This window comes from Pristis pectinata, chromosome 14, assembly GCF_009764475.1.
Source record: "Pristis pectinata isolate sPriPec2 chromosome 14, sPriPec2.1.pri, whole genome shotgun sequence".
Lineage (NCBI taxonomy): Eukaryota > Metazoa > Chordata > Chondrichthyes > Rhinopristiformes > Pristidae > Pristis > Pristis pectinata.
The window spans coordinates 38424292-38447467 of NC_067418.1; the positions used below are offsets into that span (position 1 = coordinate 38424292).

Genomic DNA, 23176 nt, shown 5'->3' on the forward strand with positions numbered 1-23176 from the left:
ACTCCGGCTTGTGGTCGAATGGTTGGTCCCAGCTCAGAGTAACTGAAGTAGTGGTGTGATTCAGAACGATTACATTGTTCACAGGGTTTGGTTCTGCAATGATTAATGACATGTTGAGAATAACATCAACTCATGTTGTCTCCACTTGATCTGCGACAACTGATGCTGCACCTGTCCACGTCACTGCAATCCTTTTGCGTTGGTTGGACAGTGCACAGTACACCCTTCAACTGTGGATATCTAGTGTCGCCTTCAGGAGATCCAATAAAACAAGACAACCACTTTCAAACATCCTCTCAATTTCTCCTCTGCTTCGTTTCCTCAGTACCAATTAATCATAATCCTCAAAGGCACTCGACAAGCCAAGCCCAGCCCGTCAACAAGATGTCTGGCAGTGCCGGAAGGGAAAATCATCACAGTAACTGGAACCATTAAACAATCAGAGGAGCTGCATTCACTTGTCCTTACAATAACTAACGCTGATTTCTATGACAAACTATATCTCCAATGCTGGACATGCATCACCTCCAGCACGAATGGACACTGTCACTAATAACAAGCAGAGAACCAAGTCCATGCAGAGTTCTTGGCAATCTTCAACCTGGCAGTGGACTCCTTCCGGACCAAACCTTTCCCATTACTGACATTCCGTCTCCTTTCGCGATCTGGCTACGCAACCTTAAATTGAGATGTAAAGGTGCTTTTTGACAAACCTGCATTCAGGAAGGAAGCTTCCCTTCCTTTCAACCATCAAACGAGATCAGGCAAATCTTCACAAGCAGCTTGAGTCAAGTTTTAGCAACACTTCTACCTTTCAGTGCAACATATGGTGTGCAGCTGATGTGTCAAACAAGGCCATCGAGTACATTCCTAATTTCAGTGTCTCACAACTGAGTGTTTGAGAGGTCAGATTGCAAGAGGATAATATTGCACACAAAGGAACTAATGCCTTGGTTTGCGATGCGCAGGTGAAAACGAACATACAGGCAGCAACATGGCTTTGTTCATCCTTGTGCCTCACCACCAACTTCTCAGCGGCGAGGAGTGATAGGCACTAACCGCTCACCTAGCCAGCAATGCATACATCGAGAAAGGTCAATAATAAATGCAAACGTACAGGGGAGGACGGGAATAGCTGTTGCATCCCTCTGACCCACGTACTTAAAGCCATGCCACCTGTCATGTGAAACCTGAGCCTTGAAAATTGCATTGACGACCTGAAGAAAAATATCTGCTAACAGGAGTTGTTTGTGCATTAGGTGCCAACAAGCGGTAACCCGTAGGAGCAGCAGCTTCCAGCATTCCATCTCCACACAACTATAGTCATTCGAAGCCTTTTGACTACAAGATACACTTGCCCTCTTCTCCAATCTGTAGAAAGAGTCAGGCTCGAGATGGGAAAGTATGTTCCAGATGAGTTTTAATGACACGTTGTTGCGAGACTTAAGTTTCACCAAGAAGACACTGGTTACGAGACTTAAATTTCACCAAGAAGACACGGATTTGGTTTGCAAGCATTGATGAGATGCCACTGACTGGATCCATCTTAACCAGAGTAATGCCTAGCCACTTCATAACATTCAAAACTGATCAATATTAATACAAGCTATGCTGCTGTAACTCTCCACCAAAAATGTGTCTCCTGTCAATTATTCCATCGTGTTGATCCACCGGAAGACCACTTCAAATATTACAAGCACGGCTCCAGTGCCAAGGTGAGAGAGCACCTATTATAACTCAGGCAGAGAAACCAGCTGCACATACATAAGAAAAGCTGCAGCCAACTGAACATTCTGCAGAACACCTGCAACGAAATATCTGACACTGCCTCCCAAATACTTTCCCAAATCCAATGATCACAAGCTGAAACACGTTCCTTTCTTACTTGCTTCTCGCCTGTGGCCTACACCCTCCAACTCAGAAGGAAAATTTCATCCCACTTAGACGCAAACTGATTTAGAACCACAGCATAACACCTCAATGAACAGCTCATGTACTTAAGCCCTGCCATCTCACATGTGAAACCTGAGCCTTTGAAACTGTATTCACTCTTTGAGAGCTGTTCGTATTTCATGCGCCAAGAAGTTGAGACACTTAAAATGAGAAGCAGGCTTCCACATTCTCTCTCCTCACAAGTGCAGTCATTACAATTTTTTTTATCCAACGACGGACTTGCCCTCATCTCCAAGCTGCAGCGAATGTCAGGCTCAAGATTGGGAAGACTGCCCCAGATGAGATTTAATGGCATCCTGATACGTGCCTCTAACTTCAATGAAGTGTCATGATTCAATTTGTAATTGTTGATAACGTTAATAATTGGAACGAACTCATCCAGAGCAATACTCAACAAGCTCAAAGTCAAAAGGTGATTCAGTCCTAACACAAACTAGACTGCAACATTCCTCTCCAACAATGTTTAACTCCCTAGCAAGAACGTAACCGCGGCCAATTATTCTGCTGCATTTGCCACAGGAAGGCCAGTTAAGATACGAGAAATGTCTCTCTCGTATCGAGGTTAAGGAGCAACAATTCTAACTGATTAATCATTCATCAGAAAAGCTGTATCCATCCGAGGTCTCTGCAGAACACCTTCAACCAAACACCCTGCACCATCTCCAAAATACATTCTTGAATCCAATGATCTCACCACCTGGAAGATTGTCCTTTCTTATTTGCTTCTCACATTCGGGCTGCAACCCAGTCTACGAGGGAAATTTCACCCCACTTACGTGTAAACTGACTTCGAACCACAGCTTCACTCTTCACTCCACCGAGAACAATAGTAGTCACAACTATGGTGTAATTGGTTCCAGATTGCAGACCTTGGATTGTGGTGGAATTTGAACTTTCAATCAAGGAACCATCGGAACGGTTGGCAGCCCTGTATGTGATGCTGAAATTGTACTGGTTGACCTCCATGTCCACGGGTCTTCCTAAGCTGAGGGAGATGGAACTGTTGCTTAAGGCTGTCACATTAATGGCTCCTGGCTTGGAAGGAACTGTCAGAGGCAAATACATGGATATTGATTGTTGCAGAAAGAACAAAAATAGATACAGCAAATTAAACATCTATGCAAATTGACAACTTCAATCAGGAATACATGTGTCCATCATCAACACTGCAGTAGAACCCCTTCAAGACTTATCCACTATCTCCAAAATCAAAGGCCGTCTGTGACATTCACTGAAACAGCTCTCAGCTTATGATCACGTACAACCCGCAACATTCTCCATCCATACGCAGGGTTATCACAACCAAGGGGAACAGATGGAACCATTAATTGGTGCCATAACAACTGTCAGGTCAGCACATTACAGCTCTATCAGGATTTATGCTGCCTGATTCCATAATTCACATTGTAACAATATCCCCATCACGCCAAGACAGATGAAAAGAACGAAAAAGGTACAACACGGGACCGTTCCACCTCATTACATCACTGGGATGTGACAACATTCTGTTTGCATAGGTGGAAGACCATTTTCATCACGAAGCAGGGATTTTCAACTTGACCTTTTCATCATGTGCACAGTCTCTTCTGACCTAGGATCAACTACAGAGGGTCTCACTCCAGCTTAACCCGTCTGGCTTGGTCAGGGAGGAATTCGCACTGAAACAACTTCCATGTTAAGCTATTCTTACCTGTAGTCGAAGAGACAGTGACGGGATCTGCTGACGTGTTATCTGCCGTCAGCGTGAACACCCTAAAAATGTATCTTGTTCCTGGATTCAGTTGAGTCACAGTGATGAATTCATTCTCAGTCACATTTGTTGAGAGATTTCCGTTCACTGCCACCTTATAGGTATACTCCGGCTTGTGGTCGAATGGTTGGTCCCAGCTCAGAGTAACTGAAGTAGTGGTGCGATTCAGAACGATTACATTGTTCACAGGGTTTGGTTCTGCAATGATTAATGACATGTTGAGAATAACATCAACTCATGTTGTCTCCACTTGATCTGCGACAACTGATGCTGCACCTGTCCACGTCACTGCAATCCTTTTGCGTTGGTTGGACAGTGCACAGTACACCCTTCAACTGTGGATATCTAGTGTCGCCTTCAGGAGATCCAATAAAACAAGACAACCACTTTCAAACATCCTCTCAATTTCTCCTCTGCTTCGTTTCCTCAGTACCAATTAATCATAATCCTCAAAGGCACTCGACAAGCCAAGCCCAGCCCGTCAACAAGATGTCTGGCAGTGCCGGAAGGGAAAATCATCACAGTAACTGGAACCATTAAACAATCAGAGGAGCTGCATTCACTTGTCCTTACAATAACTAACGCTGATTTCTATGACAAACTAAATCTCCAATGCTGGACATGCATCACCTCCAGCACGAATGGACACTGTCACTAATAACAAGCAGAGAACCAAGTCCATGCAGAGTTCTTGGCAATCTTCAACCTGGCAGTGGACTCCTTCCGGACCAAACCTTTCCCATTACTGACATTCCGTCTCCTTTCGCGATCTGGCTACGCAACCTTAAATTGAGATGTAAAGGTGCTTTTTGACAAACCTGCATTCAGGAAGGAAGCTTCCCTTCCTTTCAACCATCAAACGAGATCAGGCAAATCTTCACAAGCAGCTTGAGTCAAGTTTTAGCAACACTTCTACCTTTCAGTGCAACATATGGTGTGCAGCTGATGTGTCAAACAAGGCCATCGAGTACATTCCTAATTTCAGTGTCTCACAACTGAGTGTTTGAGAGGTCAGATTGCAAGAGGATAATATTGCACACAAAGGAACTAATGCCTTGGTTTGCGATGCGCAGGTGAAAACGAACATACAGGCAGCAACATGGCTTTGTTCATCCTTGTGCCTCACCACCAACTTCTCAGCGGCGAGGAGTGATAGGCACTAACCGCTCACCTAGCCAGCAATGCATACATCGAGAAAGGTCAATAATAAATGCAAACGTACAGGGGAGGACGGGAATAGCTGTTGCATCCCTCTGACCCACGTACTTAAAGCCATGCCACCTGTCATGTGAAACCTGAGCCTTGAAAATTGCATTGACGACCTGAAGAAAAATATCTGCTAACAGGAGTTGTTTGTGCATTAGGTGCCAACAAGCGGTAACCCGTAGGAGCAGCAGCTTCCAGCATTCCATCTCCACACAACTATAGTCATTCGAAGCCTTTTGACTACAAGATACACTTGCCCTCTTCTCCAATCTGTAGAAAGAGTCAGGCTCGAGATGGGAAAGTATGTTCCAGATGAGTTTTAATGACACGTTGTTGCGAGACTTAAGTTTCACCAAGAAGACACTGGTTACGAGACTTAAATTTCACCAAGAAGACACGGATTTGGTTTGCAAGCATTGATGAGATGCCACTGACTGGATCCATCTTAACCAGAGTAATGCCTAGCCACTTCATAACATTCAAAACTGATCAATATTAATACAAGCTATGCTGCTGTAACTCTCCACCAAAAATGTGTCTCCTGTCAATTATTCCATCGTGTTGATCCACCGGAAGACCACTTCAAATATTACAAGCACGGCTCCAGTGCCAAGGTGAGAGAGCACCTATTATAACTCAGGCAGAGAAACCAGCTGCACATACATAAGAAAAGCTGCAGCCAACTGAACATTCTGCAGAACACCTGCAACGAAATATCTGACACTGCCTCCCAAATACTTTCCCAAATCCAATGATCACAAGCTGAAACACGTTCCTTTCTTACTTGCTTCTCGCCTGTGGCCTACACCCTCCAACTCAGAAGGAAAATTTCATCCCACTTAGACGCAAACTGATTTAGAACCACAGCATAACACCTCAATGAACAGCTCATGTACTTAAGCCCTGCCATCTCACATGTGAAACCTGAGCCTTTGAAACTGTATTCACTCTTTGAGAGCTGTTCGTATTTCATGCGCCAAGAAGTTGAGACACTTAAAATGAGAAGCAGGCTTCCACATTCTCTCTCCTCACAAGTGCAGTCATTACAATTTTTTTTATCCAACGACGGACTTGCCCTCATCTCCAAGCTGCAGCGAATGTCAGGCTCAAGATTGGGAAGACTGCCCCAGATGAGATTTAATGGCATCCTGATACGTGCCTCTAACTTCAATGAAGTGTCATGATTCAATTTGTAATTGTTGATAACGTTAATAATTGGAACGAACTCATCCAGAGCAATACTCAACAAGCTCAAAGTCAAAAGGTGATTCAGTCCTAACACAAACTAGACTGCAACATTCCTCTCCAACAATGTTTAACTCCCTAGCAAGAACGTAACCGCGGCCAATTATTCTGCTGCATTTGCCACAGGAAGGCCAGTTAAGATACGAGAAATGTCTCTCTCGTATCGAGGTTAAGGAGCAACAATTCTAACTGATTAATCATTCATCAGAAAAGCTGTATCCATCCGAGGTCTCTGCAGAACACCTTCAACCAAACACCCTGCACCATCTCCAAAATACATTCTTGAATCCAATGATCTCACCACCTGGAAGATTGTCCTTTCTTATTTGCTTCTCACATTCGGGCTGCAACCCAGTCTACGAGGGAAATTTCACCCCACTTACGTGTAAACTGACTTCGAACCACAGCTTCACTCTTCACTCCACCGAGAACAATAGTAGTCACAACTATGGTGTAATTGGTTCCAGATTGCAGACCTTGGATTGTGGTGGAATTTGAACTTTCAATCAAGGAACCATCGGAACGGTTGGCAGCCCTGTATGTGATGCTGAAATTGTACTGGTTGACCTCCATGTCCACGGGTCTTCCTAAGCTGAGGGAGATGGAACTGTTGCTTAAGGCTGTCACATTAATGGCTCCTGGCTTGGAAGGAACTGTCAGAGGCAAATACATGGATATTGATTGTTGCAGAAAGAACAAAAATAGATACAGCAAATTAAACATCTATGCAAATTGACAACTTCAATCAGGAATACATGTGTCCATCATCAACACTGCAGTAGAACCCCTTCAAGACTTATCCACTATCTCCAAAATCAAAGGCCGTCTGTGACATTCACTGAAACAGCTCTCAGCTTATGATCACGTACAACCCGCAACATTCTCCATCCATACGCAGGGTTATCACAACCAAGGGGAACAGATGGAACCATTAATTGGTGCCATAACAACTGTCAGGTCAGCACATTACAGCTCTATCAGGATTTATGCTGCCTGATTCCATAATTCACATTGTAACAATATCCCCATCACGCCAAGACAGATGAAAAGAACGAAAAAGGTACAACACGGGACCGTTCCACCTCATTACATCACTGGGATGTGACAACATTCTGTTTGCATAGGTGGAAGACCATTTTCATCACGAAGCAGGGATTTTCAACTTGACCTTTTCATCATGTGCACAGTCTCTTCTGACCTAGGATCAACTACAGAGGGTCTCACTCCAGCTTAACCCGTCTGGCTTGGTCAGGGAGGAATTCGCACTGAAACAACTTCCATGTTAAGCTATTCTTACCTGTAGTCGAAGAGACAGTGACGGGATCTGCTGACGTGTTATCTGCCGTCAGCGTGAACACCCTAAAAATGTATCTTGTTCCTGGATTCAGTTGAGTCACAGTGATGAATTCATTCTCAGTCACATTTGTTGAGAGATTTCCGTTCACTGCCACCTTATAGGTATACTCCGGCTTGTGGTCGAATGGTTGGTCCCAGCTCAGAGTAACTGAAGTAGTGGTGCGATTCAGAACGATTACATTGTTCACAGGGTTTGGTTCTGCAATGATTAATGACATGTTGAGAATAACATCAACTCATGTTGTCTCCACTTGATCTGCGACAACTGATGCTGCACCTGTCCACGTCACTGCAATCCTTTTGCGTTGGTTGGACAGTGCACAGTACACCCTTCAACTGTGGATATCTAGTGTCGCCTTCAGGAGATCCAATAAAACAAGACAACCACTTTCAAACATCCTCTCAATTTCTCCTCTGCTTCGTTTCCTCAGTACCAATTAATCATAATCCTCAAAGGCACTCGACAAGCCAAGCCCAGCCCGTCAACAAGATGTCTGGCAGTGCCGGAAGGGAAAATCATCACAGTAACTGGAACCATTAAACAATCAGAGGAGCTGCATTCACTTGTCCTTACAATAACTAACGCTGATTTCTATGACAAACTAAATCTCCAATGCTGGACATGCATCACCTCCAGCACGAATGGACACTGTCACTAATAACAAGCAGAGAACCAAGTCCATGCAGAGTTCTTGGCAATCTTCAACCTGGCAGTGGACTCCTTCCGGACCAAACCTTTCCCATTACTGACATTCCGTCTCCTTTCGCGATCTGGCTACGCAACCTTAAATTGAGATGTAAAGGTGCTTTTTGACAAACCTGCATTCAGGAAGGAAGCTTCCCTTCCTTTCAACCATCAAACGAGATCAGGCAAATCTTCACAAGCAGCTTGAGTCAAGTTTTAGCAACACTTCTACCTTTCAGTGCAACATATGGTGTGCAGCTGATGTGTCAAACAAGGCCATCGAGTACATTCCTAATTTCAGTGTCTCACAACTGAGTGTTTGAGAGGTCAGATTGCAAGAGGATAATATTGCACACAAAGGAACTAATGCCTTGGTTTGCGATGCGCAGGTGAAAACGAACATACAGGCAGCAACATGGCTTTGTTCATCCTTGTGCCTCACCACCAACTTCTCAGCGGCGAGGAGTGATAGGCACTAACCGCTCACCTAGCCAGCAATGCATACATCGAGAAAGGTCAATAATAAATGCAAACGTACAGGGGAGGACGGGAATAGCTGTTGCATCCCTCTGACCCACGTACTTAAAGCCATGCCACCTGTCATGTGAAACCTGAGCCTTGAAAATTGCATTGACGACCTGAAGAAAAATATCTGCTAACAGGAGTTGTTTGTGCATTAGGTGCCAACAAGCGGTAACCCGTAGGAGCAGCAGCTTCCAGCATTCCATCTCCACACAACTATAGTCATTCGAAGCCTTTTGACTACAAGATACACTTGCCCTCTTCTCCAATCTGTAGAAAGAGTCAGGCTCGAGATGGGAAAGTATGTTCCAGATGAGTTTTAATGACACGTTGTTGCGAGACTTAAGTTTCACCAAGAAGACACTGGTTACGAGACTTAAATTTCACCAAGAAGACACGGATTTGGTTTGCAAGCATTGATGAGATGCCACTGACTGGATCCATCTTAACCAGAGTAATGCCTAGCCACTTCATAACATTCAAAACTGATCAATATTAATACAAGCTATGCTGCTGTAACTCTCCACCAAAAATGTGTCTCCTGTCAATTATTCCATCGTGTTGATCCACCGGAAGACCACTTCAAATATTACAAGCACGGCTCCAGTGCCAAGGTGAGAGAGCACCTATTATAACTCAGGCAGAGAAACCAGCTGCACATACATAAGAAAAGCTGCAGCCAACTGAACATTCTGCAGAACACCTGCAACGAAATATCTGACACTGCCTCCCAAATACTTTCCCAAATCCAATGATCACAAGCTGAAACACGTTCCTTTCTTACTTGCTTCTCGCCTGTGGCCTACACCCTCCAACTCAGAAGGAAAATTTCATCCCACTTAGACGCAAACTGATTTAGAACCACAGCATAACACCTCAATGAACAGCTCATGTACTTAAGCCCTGCCATCTCACATGTGAAACCTGAGCCTTTGAAACTGTATTCACTCTTTGAGAGCTGTTCGTATTTCATGCGCCAAGAAGTTGAGACACTTAAAATGAGAAGCAGGCTTCCACATTCTCTCTCCTCACAAGTGCAGTCATTACAATTTTTTTTATCCAACGACGGACTTGCCCTCATCTCCAAGCTGCAGCGAATGTCAGGCTCAAGATTGGGAAGACTGCCCCAGATGAGATTTAATGGCATCCTGATACGTGCCTCTAACTTCAATGAAGTGTCATGATTCAATTTGTAATTGTTGATAACGTTAATAATTGGAACGAACTCATCCAGAGCAATACTCAACAAGCTCAAAGTCAAAAGGTGATTCAGTCCTAACACAAACTAGACTGCAACATTCCTCTCCAACAATGTTTAACTCCCTAGCAAGAACGTAACCGCGGCCAATTATTCTGCTGCATTTGCCACAGGAAGGCCAGTTAAGATACGAGAAATGTCTCTCTCGTATCGAGGTTAAGGAGCAACAATTCTAACTGATTAATCATTCATCAGAAAAGCTGTATCCATCCGAGGTCTCTGCAGAACACCTTCAACCAAACACCCTGCACCATCTCCAAAATACATTCTTGAATCCAATGATCTCACCACCTGGAAGATTGTCCTTTCTTATTTGCTTCTCACATTCGGGCTGCAACCCAGTCTACGAGGGAAATTTCACCCCACTTACGTGTAAACTGACTTCGAACCACAGCTTCACTCTTCACTCCACCGAGAACAATAGTAGTCACAACTATGGTGTAATTGGTTCCAGATTGCAGACCTTGGATTGTGGTGGAATTTGAACTTTCAATCAAGGAACCATCGGAACGGTTGGCAGCCCTGTATGTGATGCTGAAATTGTACTGGTTGACCTCCATGTCCACGGGTCTTCCTAAGCTGAGGGAGATGGAACTGTTGCTTAAGGCTGTCACATTAATGGCTCCTGGCTTGGAAGGAACTGTCAGAGGCAAATACATGGATATTGATTGTTGCAGAAAGAACAAAAATAGATACAGCAAATTAAACATCTATGCAAATTGACAACTTCAATCAGGAATACATGTGTCCATCATCAACACTGCAGTAGAACCCCTTCAAGACTTATCCACTATCTCCAAAATCAAAGGCCGTCTGTGACATTCACTGAAACAGCTCTCAGCTTATGATCACGTACAACCCGCAACATTCTCCATCCATACGCAGGGTTATCACAACCAAGGGGAACAGATGGAACCATTAATTGGTGCCATAACAACTGTCAGGTCAGCACATTACAGCTCTATCAGGATTTATGCTGCCTGATTCCATAATTCACATTGTAACAATATCCCCATCACGCCAAGACAGATGAAAAGAACGAAAAAGGTACAACACGGGACCGTTCCACCTCATTACATCACTGGGATGTGACAACATTCTGTTTGCATAGGTGGAAGACCATTTTCATCACGAAGCAGGGATTTTCAACTTGACCTTTTCATCATGTGCACAGTCTCTTCTGACCTAGGATCAACTACAGAGGGTCTCACTCCAGCTTAACCCGTCTGGCTTGGTCAGGGAGGAATTCGCACTGAAACAACTTCCATGTTAAGCTATTCTTACCTGTAGTCGAAGAGACAGTGACGGGATCTGCTGACGTGTTATCTGCCGTCAGCGTGAACACCCTAAAAATGTATCTTGTTCCTGGATTCAGTTGAGTCACAGTGATGAATTCATTCTCAGTCACATTTGTTGAGAGATTTCCGTTCACTGCCACCTTATAGGTATACTCCGGCTTGTGGTCGAATGGTTGGTCCCAGCTCAGAGTAACTGAAGTAGTGGTGTGATTCAGAACGATTACATTGTTCACAGGGTTTGGTTCTGCAATGATTAATGACATGTTGAGAATAACATCAACTCATGTTGTCTCCACTTGATCTGCGACAACTGATGCTGCACCTGTCCACGTCACTGCAATCCTTTTGCGTTGGTTGGACAGTGCACAGTACACCCTTCAACTGTGGATATCTAGTGTCGCCTTCAGGAGATCCAATAAAACAAGACAACCACTTTCAAACATCCTCTCAATTTCTCCTCTGCTTCGTTTCCTCAGTACCAATTAATCATAATCCTCAAAGGCACTCGACAAGCCAAGCCCAGCCCGTCAACAAGATGTCTGGCAGTGCCGGAAGGGAAAATCATCACAGTAACTGGAACCATTAAACAATCAGAGGAGCTGCATTCACTTGTCCTTACAATAACTAACGCTGATTTCTATGACAAACTAAATCTCCAATGCTGGACATGCATCACCTCCAGCACGAATGGACACTGTCACTAATAACAAGCAGAGAACCAAGTCCATGCAGAGTTCTTGGCAATCTTCAACCTGGCAGTGGACTCCTTCCGGACCAAACCTTTCCCATTACTGACATTCCGTCTCCTTTCGCGATCTGGCTACGCAACCTTAAATTGAGATGTAAAGGTGCTTTTTGACAAACCTGCATTCAGGAAGGAAGCTTCCCTTCCTTTCAACCATCAAACGAGATCAGGCAAATCTTCACAAGCAGCTTGAGTCAAGTTTTAGCAACACTTCTACCTTTCAGTGCAACATATGGTGTGCAGCTGATGTGTCAAACAAGGCCATCGAGTACATTCCTAATTTCAGTGTCTCACAACTGAGTGTTTGAGAGGTCAGATTGCAAGAGGATAATATTGCACACAAAGGAACTAATGCCTTGGTTTGCGATGCGCAGGTGAAAACGAACATACAGGCAGCAACATGGCTTTGTTCATCCTTGTGCCTCACCACCAACTTCTCAGCGGCGAGGAGTGATAGGCACTAACCGCTCACCTAGCCAGCAATGCATACATCGAGAAAGGTCAATAATAAATGCAAACGTACAGGGGAGGACGGGAATAGCTGTTGCATCCCTCTGACCCACGTACTTAAAGCCATGCCACCTGTCATGTGAAACCTGAGCCTTGAAAATTGCATTGACGACCTGAAGAAAAATATCTGCTAACAGGAGTTGTTTGTGCATTAGGTGCCAACAAGCGGTAACCCGTAGGAGCAGCAGCTTCCAGCATTCCATCTCCACACAACTATAGTCATTCGAAGCCTTTTGACTACAAGATACACTTGCCCTCTTCTCCAATCTGTAGAAAGAGTCAGGCTCGAGATGGGAAAGTATGTTCCAGATGAGTTTTAATGACACGTTGTTGCGAGACTTAAGTTTCACCAAGAAGACACTGGTTACGAGACTTAAATTTCACCAAGAAGACACGGATTTGGTTTGCAAGCATTGATGAGATGCCACTGACTGGATCCATCTTAACCAGAGTAATGCCTAGCCACTTCATAACATTCAAAACTGATCAATATTAATACAAGCTATGCTGCTGTAACTCTCCACCAAAAATGTGTCTCCTGTCAATTATTCCATCGTGTTGATCCACCGGAAGACCACTTCAAATATTACAAGCACGGCTCCAGTGCCAAGGTGAGAGAGCACCTATTATAACTCAGGCAGAGAAACCAGCTGCACATACATAAGAAAAGCTGCAGCCAACTGAACATTCTGCAGAACACCTGCAACGAAATATCTGACACTGCCTCCCAAATACTTTCCCAAATCCAATGATCACAAGCTGAAACACGTTCCTTTCTTACTTGCTTCTCGCCTGTGGCCTACACCCTCCAACTCAGAAGGAAAATTTCATCCCACTTAGACGCAAACTGATTTAGAACCACAGCATAACACCTCAATGAACAGCTCATGTACTTAAGCCCTGCCATCTCACATGTGAAACCTGAGCCTTTGAAACTGTATTCACTCTTTGAGAGCTGTTCGTATTTCATGTGCCAAGAAGTTGAGACACTTAAAATGAGAAGCAGGCTTCCACATTCTCTCTCCTCACAAGTGCAGTCATTACAATTTTTTTTATCCAACGACGGACTTGCCCTCATCTCCAAGCTGCAGCGAATGTCAGGCTCAAGATTGGGAAGACTGCCCCAGATGAGATTTAATGGCATCCTGATACGTGCCTCTAACTTCAATGAAGTGTCATGATTCAATTTGTAATTGTTGATAACGTTAATAATTGGAACGAACTCATCCAGAGCAATACTCAACAAGCTCAAAGTCAAAAGGTGATTCAGTCCTAACACAAACTAGACTGCAACATTCCTCTCCAACAATGTTTAACTCCCTAGCAAGAACGTAACCGCGGCCAATTATTCTGCTGCATTTGCCACAGGAAGGCCAGTTAAGATACGAGAAATGTCTCTCTCGTATCGAGGTTAAGGAGCAACAATTCTAACTGATTAATCATTCATCAGAAAAGCTGTATCCATCCGAGGTCTCTGCAGAACACCTTCAACCAAACACCCTGCACCATCTCCAAAATACATTCTTGAATCCAATGATCTCACCACCTGGAAGATTGTCCTTTCTTATTTGCTTCTCACATTCGGGCTGCAACCCAGTCTACGAGGGAAACTTCACCCCACTTACGTGTAAACTGACTTCGAACCACAGCTTCACTCTTCACTCCACCGTGAACAATAGTAGTCACAACTATGGTGTAATTGGTTCCAGATTGCAGACCTTGGATTGTGGTGGAATTTGAACTTTCAATCAAGGAACCATCGGAACGGTTGGCAGCCCTGTATGTGATGCTGAAATTGTACTGGTGACCTCCATGTCCACGGGTCTTCCTAAGCTGAGGGAGATGGAACTGTTGCTTAAGGCTGTCACATTAATGGCTCCTGGCTTGGAAGGAACTGTCAGAGGCAAATACATGGATATTGATTGTTGCAGAAAGAACAAAAATAGATACAGCAAATTAAACATCTATGCAAATTGACAACTTCAATCAGGAATACATGTGTCCATCATCAACACTGCAGTAGAACCCCTTCAAGACTTATCCACTATCTCCAAAATCAAAGGCCGTCTGTGACATTCACTGAAACAGCTCTCAGCTTATGATCACGTACAACCCGCAACATTCTCCATCCATACGCAGGGTTATCACAACCAAGGGGAACAGATGGAACCATTAATTGGTGCCATAACAACTGTCAGGTCAGCACATTACAGCTCTATCAGGATTTATGCTGCCTGATTCCATAATTCACATTGTAACAATATCCCCATCACGCCAAGACAGATGAAAAGAACGAAAAAGGTACAACACGGGACCGTTCCACCTCATTACATCACTGGGATGTGACAACATTCTGTTTGCATAGGTGGAAGACCATTTTCATCACGAAGCAGGGATTTTCAACTTGACCTTTTCATCATGTGCACAGTCTCTTCTGACCTAGGATCAACTACAGAGGGTCTCACTCCAGCTTAACCCGTCTGGCTTGGTCAGGGAGGAATTCGCACTGAAACAACTTCCATGTTAAGCTATTCTTACCTGTAGTCGAAGAGACAGTGACGGGATCTGCTGACGTGTTATCTGCCGTCAGCGTGAACACCCTAAAAATGTATCTTGTTCCTGGATTCAGTTGAGTCACAGTGATGAATTCATTCTCAGTCACATTTGTTGAGAGATTTCCGTTCACTGCCACCTTATAGGTATACTCCGGCTTGTGGTCGAATGGTTGGTCCCAGCTCAGAGTAACTGAAGTAGTGGTGTGATTCAGAACGATTACATTGTTCACAGGGTTTGGTTCTGCAATGATTAATGACATGTTGAGAATAACATCAACTCATGTTGTCTCCACTTGATCTGCGACAACTGATGCTGCACCTGTCCACGTCACTGCAATCCTTTTGCGTTGGTTGGACAGTGCACAGTACACCCTTCAACTGTGGATATCTAGTGTCGCCTTCAGGAGATCCAATAAAACAAGACAACCACTTTCAAACATCCTCTCAATTTCTCCTCTGCTTCGTTTCCTCAGTACCAATTAATCATAATCCTCAAAGGCACTCGACAAGCCAAGCCCAGCCCGTCAACAAGATGTCTGGCAGTGCCGGAAGGGAAAATCATCACAGTAACTGGAACCATTAAACAATCAGAGGAGCTGCATTCACTTGTCCTTACAATAACTAACGCTGATTTCTATGACAAACTAAATCTCCAATGCTGGACATGCATCACCTCCAGCACGAATGGACACTGTCACTAATAACAAGCAGAGAACCAAGTCCATGCAGAGTTCTTGGCAATCTTCAACCTGGCAGTGGACTCCTTCCGGACCAAACCTTTCCCATTACTGACATTCCGTCTCCTTTCGCGATCTGGCTACGCAACCTTAAATTGAGATGTAAAGGTGCTTTTTGACAAACCTGCATTCAGGAAGGAAGCTTCCCTTCCTTTCAACCATCAAACGAGATCAGGCAAATCTTCACAAGCAGCTTGAGTCAAGTTTTAGCAACACTTCTACCTTTCAGTGCAACATATGGTGTGCAGCTGATGTGTCAAACAAGGCCATCGAGTACATTCCTAATTTCAGTGTCTCACAACTGAGTGTTTGAGAGGTCAGATTGCAAGAGGATAATATTGCACACAAAGGAACTAATGCCTTGGTTTGCGATGCGCAGGTGAAAACGAACATACAGGCAGCAACATGGCTTTGTTCATCCTTGTGCCTCACCACCAACTTCTCAGCGGCGAGGAGTGATAGGCACTAACCGCTCACCTAGCCAGCAATGCATACATCGAGAAAGGTCAATAATAAATGCAAACGTACAGGGGAGGACGGGAATAGCTGTTGCATCCCTCTGACCCACGTACTTAAAGCCATGCCACCTGTCATGTGAAACCTGAGCCTTGAAAATTGCATTGACGACCTGAAGAAAAATATCTGCTAACAGGAGTTGTTTGTGCATTAGGTGCCAACAAGCGGTAACCCGTAGGAGCAGCAGCTTCCAGCATTCCATCTCCACACAACTATAGTCATTCGAAGCCTTTTGACTACAAGATACACTTGCCCTCTTCTCCAATCTGTAGAAAGAGTCAGGCTCGAGATGGGAAAGTATGTTCCAGATGAGTTTTAATGACACGTTGTTGCGAGACTTAAGTTTCACCAAGAAGACACTGGTTACGAGACTTAAATTTCACCAAGAAGACACGGATTTGGTTTGCAAGCATTGATGAGATGCCACTGACTGGATCCATCTTAACCAGAGTAATGCCTAGCCACTTCATAACATTCAAAACTGATCAATATTAATACAAGCTATGCTGCTGTAACTCTCCACCAAAAATGTGTCTCCTGTCAATTATTCCATCGTGTTGATCCACCGGAAGACCACTTCAAATATTACAAGCACGGCTCCAGTGCCAAGGTGAGAGAGCACCTATTATAACTCAGGCAGAGAAACCAGCTGCACATACATAAGAAAAGCTGCAGCCAACTGAACATTCTGCAGAACACCTGCAACGAAATATCTGACACTGCCTCCCAAATACTTTCCCAAATCCAATGATCACAAGCTGAAACACGTTCCTTTCTTACTTGCTTCTCGCCTGTGGCCTACACCCTCCAACTCAGAAGGAAAATTTCATCCCACTTAGACGCAAACTGATTTAGAACCACAGCATAACACCTCAATGAACAGCTCATGTACTTAAGCCCTGCCATCTCACATGTGAAACCTGAGCCTTTGAAACTGTATTCACTCTTTGAGAGCTGTTCGTATTTCATGTGCCAAGAAGTTGAGACACTTAAAATGAGAAGCAGGCTTCCACATTCTCTCTCCTCACAAGTGCAGTCATTACAATTTTTTTTATCCAACGACGGACTTGCCCTCATCTCCAAGCTGCAGCGAATGTCAGGCTCAAGATTGGGAAGACTGCCCCAGATGAGATTTAATGGCATCCTGATACGTGCCTCTAACTTCAATGAAGTGTCATGATTCAATTTGTAATTGTTGATAACGTTAATAATTGGAACGAACTCATCCAGAGCAATACTCAACAAGCTCAAAGTCAAAAGGTGATTCAGTCCTAACACAAACTAGACTGCAACATTCCTCTCCAACAATGTTTAACTCCCTAGCAAGAACGTAACCGCGGCCAATTATTCTGCTGCATTTGCCACAGGAAGGCCAGTTAAGATACGAGAAATGTCTCTCTCGTATCGAGGTTAAGGAGCAACAATTCTAACTGATTAATCATTCATCAGAAAAGCTGTATCCATCCGAGGTCTCTGCAGAACACCTTCAACCAAACACCCTGCACCATCTCCAAAATACATTCTTGAATCCAATGATCTCACCACCTGGAAGATTGTCCTTTCTTATTGCTTCTCACATTCGGGCTGCAACCCAGTCTACGAGGGAAACTTCACCCCACTTACGTGTAAACTGACTTCGAACCACAGCTTCACTCTTCACTCCACCGTGAACAATAGTAGTCACAACTATGGTGTAATTGGTTCCAGATTGCAGACCTTGGATTGTGGTGGAATTTGAACTTTCAATCAAGGAACCATCGGAACGGTTGGCAGCCCTGTATGTGATGCTGAAATTGTACTGGTTGACCTCCATGTCCACGGGTCTTCCTAAGCTGAGGGAGATGGAACTGTTGCTTAAGGCTGTCACATTAATGGCTCCTGGCTTGGAAGGAACTGTCAGAGGCAAATACATGGATATTGATTGTTGCAGAAAGAACAAAAATAGATACAGCAAATTAACATCTATGCAAATTGACAACTTCAATCAGGAATACATGTGTCCATCATCAACACTGCAGTAGAACCCCTTCAAGACTTATCCACTATCTCCAAATCAAAGGCCGTCTGTGACATTCACTGAAACAGCTCTCAGCTTATGATCACGTACAACCCGCAACATTCTCCATCCATACGCAGGGTTATCACAACCAAGGGGAACAGATGGAACCATTAATTGGTGCCATAACAACTGTCAGGTCAGCACATTACAGCTCTATCAGGATTTATGCTGCCTGATTCCATAATTCACATTGTAACAATATCCCCATCACGCCAAGACAGATGAAAAGAACGAAAAAGGTACAACACGGGACCGTTCCACCTCATTACATCACTGGGATGTGACAACATTCTGTTTGCATAGGTGGAAGACCATTTTCATCACGAAGCAGGGATTTTCAACTTGACCTTTTCATCATGTGCACAGTCTCTTCTGACCTAGGATCAACTACAGAGGGTCTCACTCCAGCTTAACCCGTCTGGCTTGGTCAGGGAGGAATTCGCACTGAAACAACTTCCATGTTAAGCTATTCTTACCTGTAGTCGAAGAGACAGTGACGGGATCTGCTGACGTGTTATCTGCCGTCAGCGTGAACACCCTAAAAATGTATCTTGTTCCTGGATTCAGTTGAGTCACAGTGATGAATTCATTCTCAGTCACATTTGTTGAGAGATTTCCGTTCACTGCCACCTTATAGTATACTCCGGCTTGTGGTCGAATGGTTGGTCCCAGCTCAGAGTAACTGAAGTAGTGGTGTGATTCAGAACGATTACATTGTTCACAGGGTTTGGTTCTGCAATGATTAATGACATGTTGAGAATAACATCAACTCATGTTGTCTCCACTTGATCTGCGACAACTGATGCTGCACCTGTCCACGTCACTGCAATCCTTTTGCGTTGGTTGGACAGTGCACAGTACACCCTTCAACTGTGGATATCTAGTGTCGCCTTCAGGAGATCCAATAAAACAAGACAACCACTTTCAAACATCCTCTCAATTTCTCCTCTGCTTCGTTTCCTCAGTACCAATTAATCATAATCCTCAAAGGCACTCGACAAGCCAAGCCCAGCCCGTCAACAAGATGTCTGGCAGTGCCGGAAGGGAAAATCATCACAGTAACTGGAACCATTAAACAATCAGAGGAGCTGCATTCACTTGTCCTTACAATAACTAACGCTGATTTCTATGACAAACTAAATCTCCAATGCTGGACATGCATCACCTCCAGCACGAATGGACACTGTCACTAATAACAAGCAGAGAACCAAGTCCATGCAGAGTTCTTGGCAATCTTCAACCTGGCAGTGGACTCCTTCCGGACCAAACCTTTCCCATTACTGACATTCCGTCTCCTTTCGCGATCTGGCTACGCAACCTTAAATTGAGATGTAAAGGTGCTTTTTGACAAACCTGCATTCAGGAAGGAAGCTTCCCTTCCTTTCAACCATCAAACGAGATCAGGCAAATCTTCACAAGCAGCTTGAGTCAAGTTTTAGCAACACTTCTACCTTTCAGTGCAACATATGGTGTGCAGCTGATGTGTCAAACAAGGCCATCGAGTACATTCCTAATTTCAGTGTCTCACAACTGAGTGTTTGAGAGGTCAGATTGCAAGAGGATAATATTGCACACAAAGGAACTAATGCCTTGGTTTGCGATGCGCAGGTGAAAACGAACATACAGGCAGCAACATGGCTTTGTTCATCCTTGTGCCTCACCACCAACTTCTCAGCGGCGAGGAGTGATAGGCACTAACCGCTCACCTAGCCAGCAATGCATACATCGAGAAAGGTCAATAATAAATGCAAACGTACAGGGGAGGACGGGAATAGCTGTTGCATCCCTCTGACCCACGTACTTAAAGCCATGCCACCTGTCATGTGAAACCTGAGCCTTGAAAATTGCATTGACGACCTGAAGAAAAATATCTGCTAACAGGAGTTGTTTGTGCATTAGGTGCCAACAAGCGGTAACCCGTAGGAGCAGCAGCTTCCAGCATTCCATCTCCACACAACTATAGTCATTCGAAGCCTTTTGACTACAAGATACACTTGCCCTCTTCTCCAATCTGTAGAAAGAGTCAGGCTCGAGATGGGAAAGTATGTTCCAGATGAGTTTTAATGACACGTTGTTGCGAGACTTAAGTTTCACCAAGAAGACACTGGTTACGAGACTTAAATTTCACCAAGAAGACACGGATTTGGTTTGCAAGCATTGATGAGATGCCACTGACTGGATCCATCTTAACCAGAGTAATGCCTAGCCACTTCATAACATTCAAAACTGATCAATATTAATACAAGCTATGCTGCTGTAACTCTCCACCAAAATGTGTCTCCTGTCAATTATTCCATCGTGTTGATCCACCGGAAGACCACTTCAAATATTACAAGCACGGCTCCAGTGCCAAGGTGAGAGAGCACCTATTATAACTCAGGCAGAGAAACCAGCTGCACATACATAAGAAAAGCTGCAGCCAACTGAACATTCTGCAGAACACCTGCAACGAAATATCTGACACTGCCTCCCAAATACTTTCCCAAATCCAATGATCACAAGCTGAAACACGTTCCTTTCTTACTTGCTTCTCGCCTGTGGCCTACACCCTCCAACTCAGAAGGAAAATTTCATCCCACTTAGACGCAAACTGATTTAGAACCACAGCATAACACCTCAATGAACAGCTCATGTACTTAAGCCCTGCCATCTCACATGTGAAACCTGAGCCTTTGAAACTGTATTCACTCTTTGAGAGCTGTTCGTATTTCATGCGCCAAGAAGTTGAGACACTTAAAATGAGAAGCAGGCTTCCACATTCTCTCTCCTCACAAGTGCAGTCATTACAATTTTTTTTATCCAACGACGGACTTGCCCTCATCTCCAAGCTGCAGCGAATGTCAGGCTCAAGATTGGGAAGACTGCCCCAGATGAGATTTAATGGCATCCTGATACGTGCCTCTAACTTCAATGAAGTGTCATGATTCAATTTGTAATTGTTGATAACGTTAATAATTGGAACGAACTCATCCAGAGCAATACTCAACAAGCTCAAAGTCAAAAGGTGATTCAGTCCTAACACAAACTAGACTGCAACATTCCTCTCCAACAATGTTTAACTCCCTAGCAAGAACGTACCCGCGGCCAATTATTCTGCTGCATTTGCCACAGGAAGGCCAGTTAAGATACGAGAAATGTCTCTCTCGTATCGAGGTTAAGGAGCAACAATTCTAACTGATTAATCATTCATCAGAAAAGCTGTATCCATCCGAGGTCTCTGCAGAACACCTTCAACCAAACACCCTGCACCATCTCCAAAATACATTCTTGAATCCAATGATCTCACCACCTGGAAGATTGTCCTTTCTTATTTGCTTCTCACATTCGGGCTGCAACCCAGTCTACGAGGGAAACTTCACCCCACTTACGTGTAAACTGACTTCGAACCACAGCTTCACTCTTCACTCCACCGTGAACAATAGTAGTCACAACTATGGTGTAATTGGTTCCAGATTGCAGACCTTGGATTGTGGTGGAATTTGAACTTTCAATCAAGGAACCATCGGAACGGTTGGCAGCCCTGTATGTGATGCTGAAATTGTACTGGTTGACCTCCATGTCCACGGGTCTTCCTAAGCTGAGGGAGATGGAACTGTTGCTTAAGGCTGTCACATTAATGGCTCCTGGTTTGGAAGGAACTGTCAGAGGCAAATACATGGATATTGTTTGTTGCAGAAAGAACAAAAATAGATACAGCAAATTAAACATCTATGCAAATTGACAACTTCAATCAGGAATACATGTGTCCATCATCAACACTGCAGTAGAACCCCTTCAAGACTTATCCACTATCTCCAAAATCAAAGGCCGTCTGTGACATTCACTGAAACAGCTCTCAGCTTATGATCACGTACAACCCGCAACATTCTCCATCCATACGCAGGGTTATCACAACCAAGGGGAACAGATGGAACCATTAATTGGTGCCATAACAACTGTCAGGTCAGCACATTACAGCTCTATCAGGATTTATGCTGCCTGATTCCATAATTCACATTGTAACAATATCCCCATCACGCCAAGACAGATGAAAAGAACGAAAAAGGTACAACACGGGACCGTTCCACCTCATTACATCACTGGGATGTGACAACATTCTGTTTGCATAGGTGGAAGACCATTTTCATCACGAAGCAGGGATTTTCAACTTGACCTTTTCATCATGTGCACAGTCTCTTCTGACCTAGGATCAACTACAGAGGGTCTCACTCCAGCTTAACCCGTCTGGCTTGGTCAGGGAGGAATTCGCACTGAAACAACTTCCATGTTAAGCTATTCTTACCTGTAGTCGAAGAGACAGTGACGGGATCTGCTGACGTGTTATCTGCCGTCAGCGTGAACACCCTAAAAATGTATCTTGTTTCCTGGATTCAGTTGAGTCACAGTGATGAATTCATTCTCAGTCACATTTGTTGAGAGATTTCCGTTCACTGCCACCTTATAGGTATACTCCGGCTTGTGGTCGAATGGTTGGTCCCAGCTCAGAGTAACTGAAGTAGTGGTGTGATTCAGAACGATTACATTGTTCACAGGGTTTGGTTCTGCAATGATTAATGACATGTTGAGAATAACATCAACTCATGTTGTCTCCACTTGATCTGCGACAACTGATGCTGCACCTGTCCACGTCACTGCAATCCTTTTGCGTTGGTTGGACAGTGCACAGTACACCCTTCAACTGTGGATATCTAGTGTCGCCTTCAGGAGATCCAATAAAACAAGACAACCACTTTCAAACATCCTCTCAATTTCTCCTCTGCTTCGTTTCCTCAGTACCAATT

General features: G+C 44.2%; 1 protein-coding gene across 1 annotated transcript in view; it reads right to left on the reverse strand.

Annotated features, from left to right (window-relative positions):
- The window catches only part of ptprja (protein tyrosine phosphatase receptor type Ja), a 207017-nt gene that overhangs the window by 82920 nt on the left and 100921 nt on the right, over positions 1–23176 (reverse strand). Inside the window, exon 4 of the mRNA XM_052029697.1 lies at positions 7452–7709. Coding sequence (XP_051885657.1) covers positions 7452–7709 — 258 coding nt within the window. The remainder of the gene's footprint in view (positions 1–7451; positions 7710–23176) is intronic.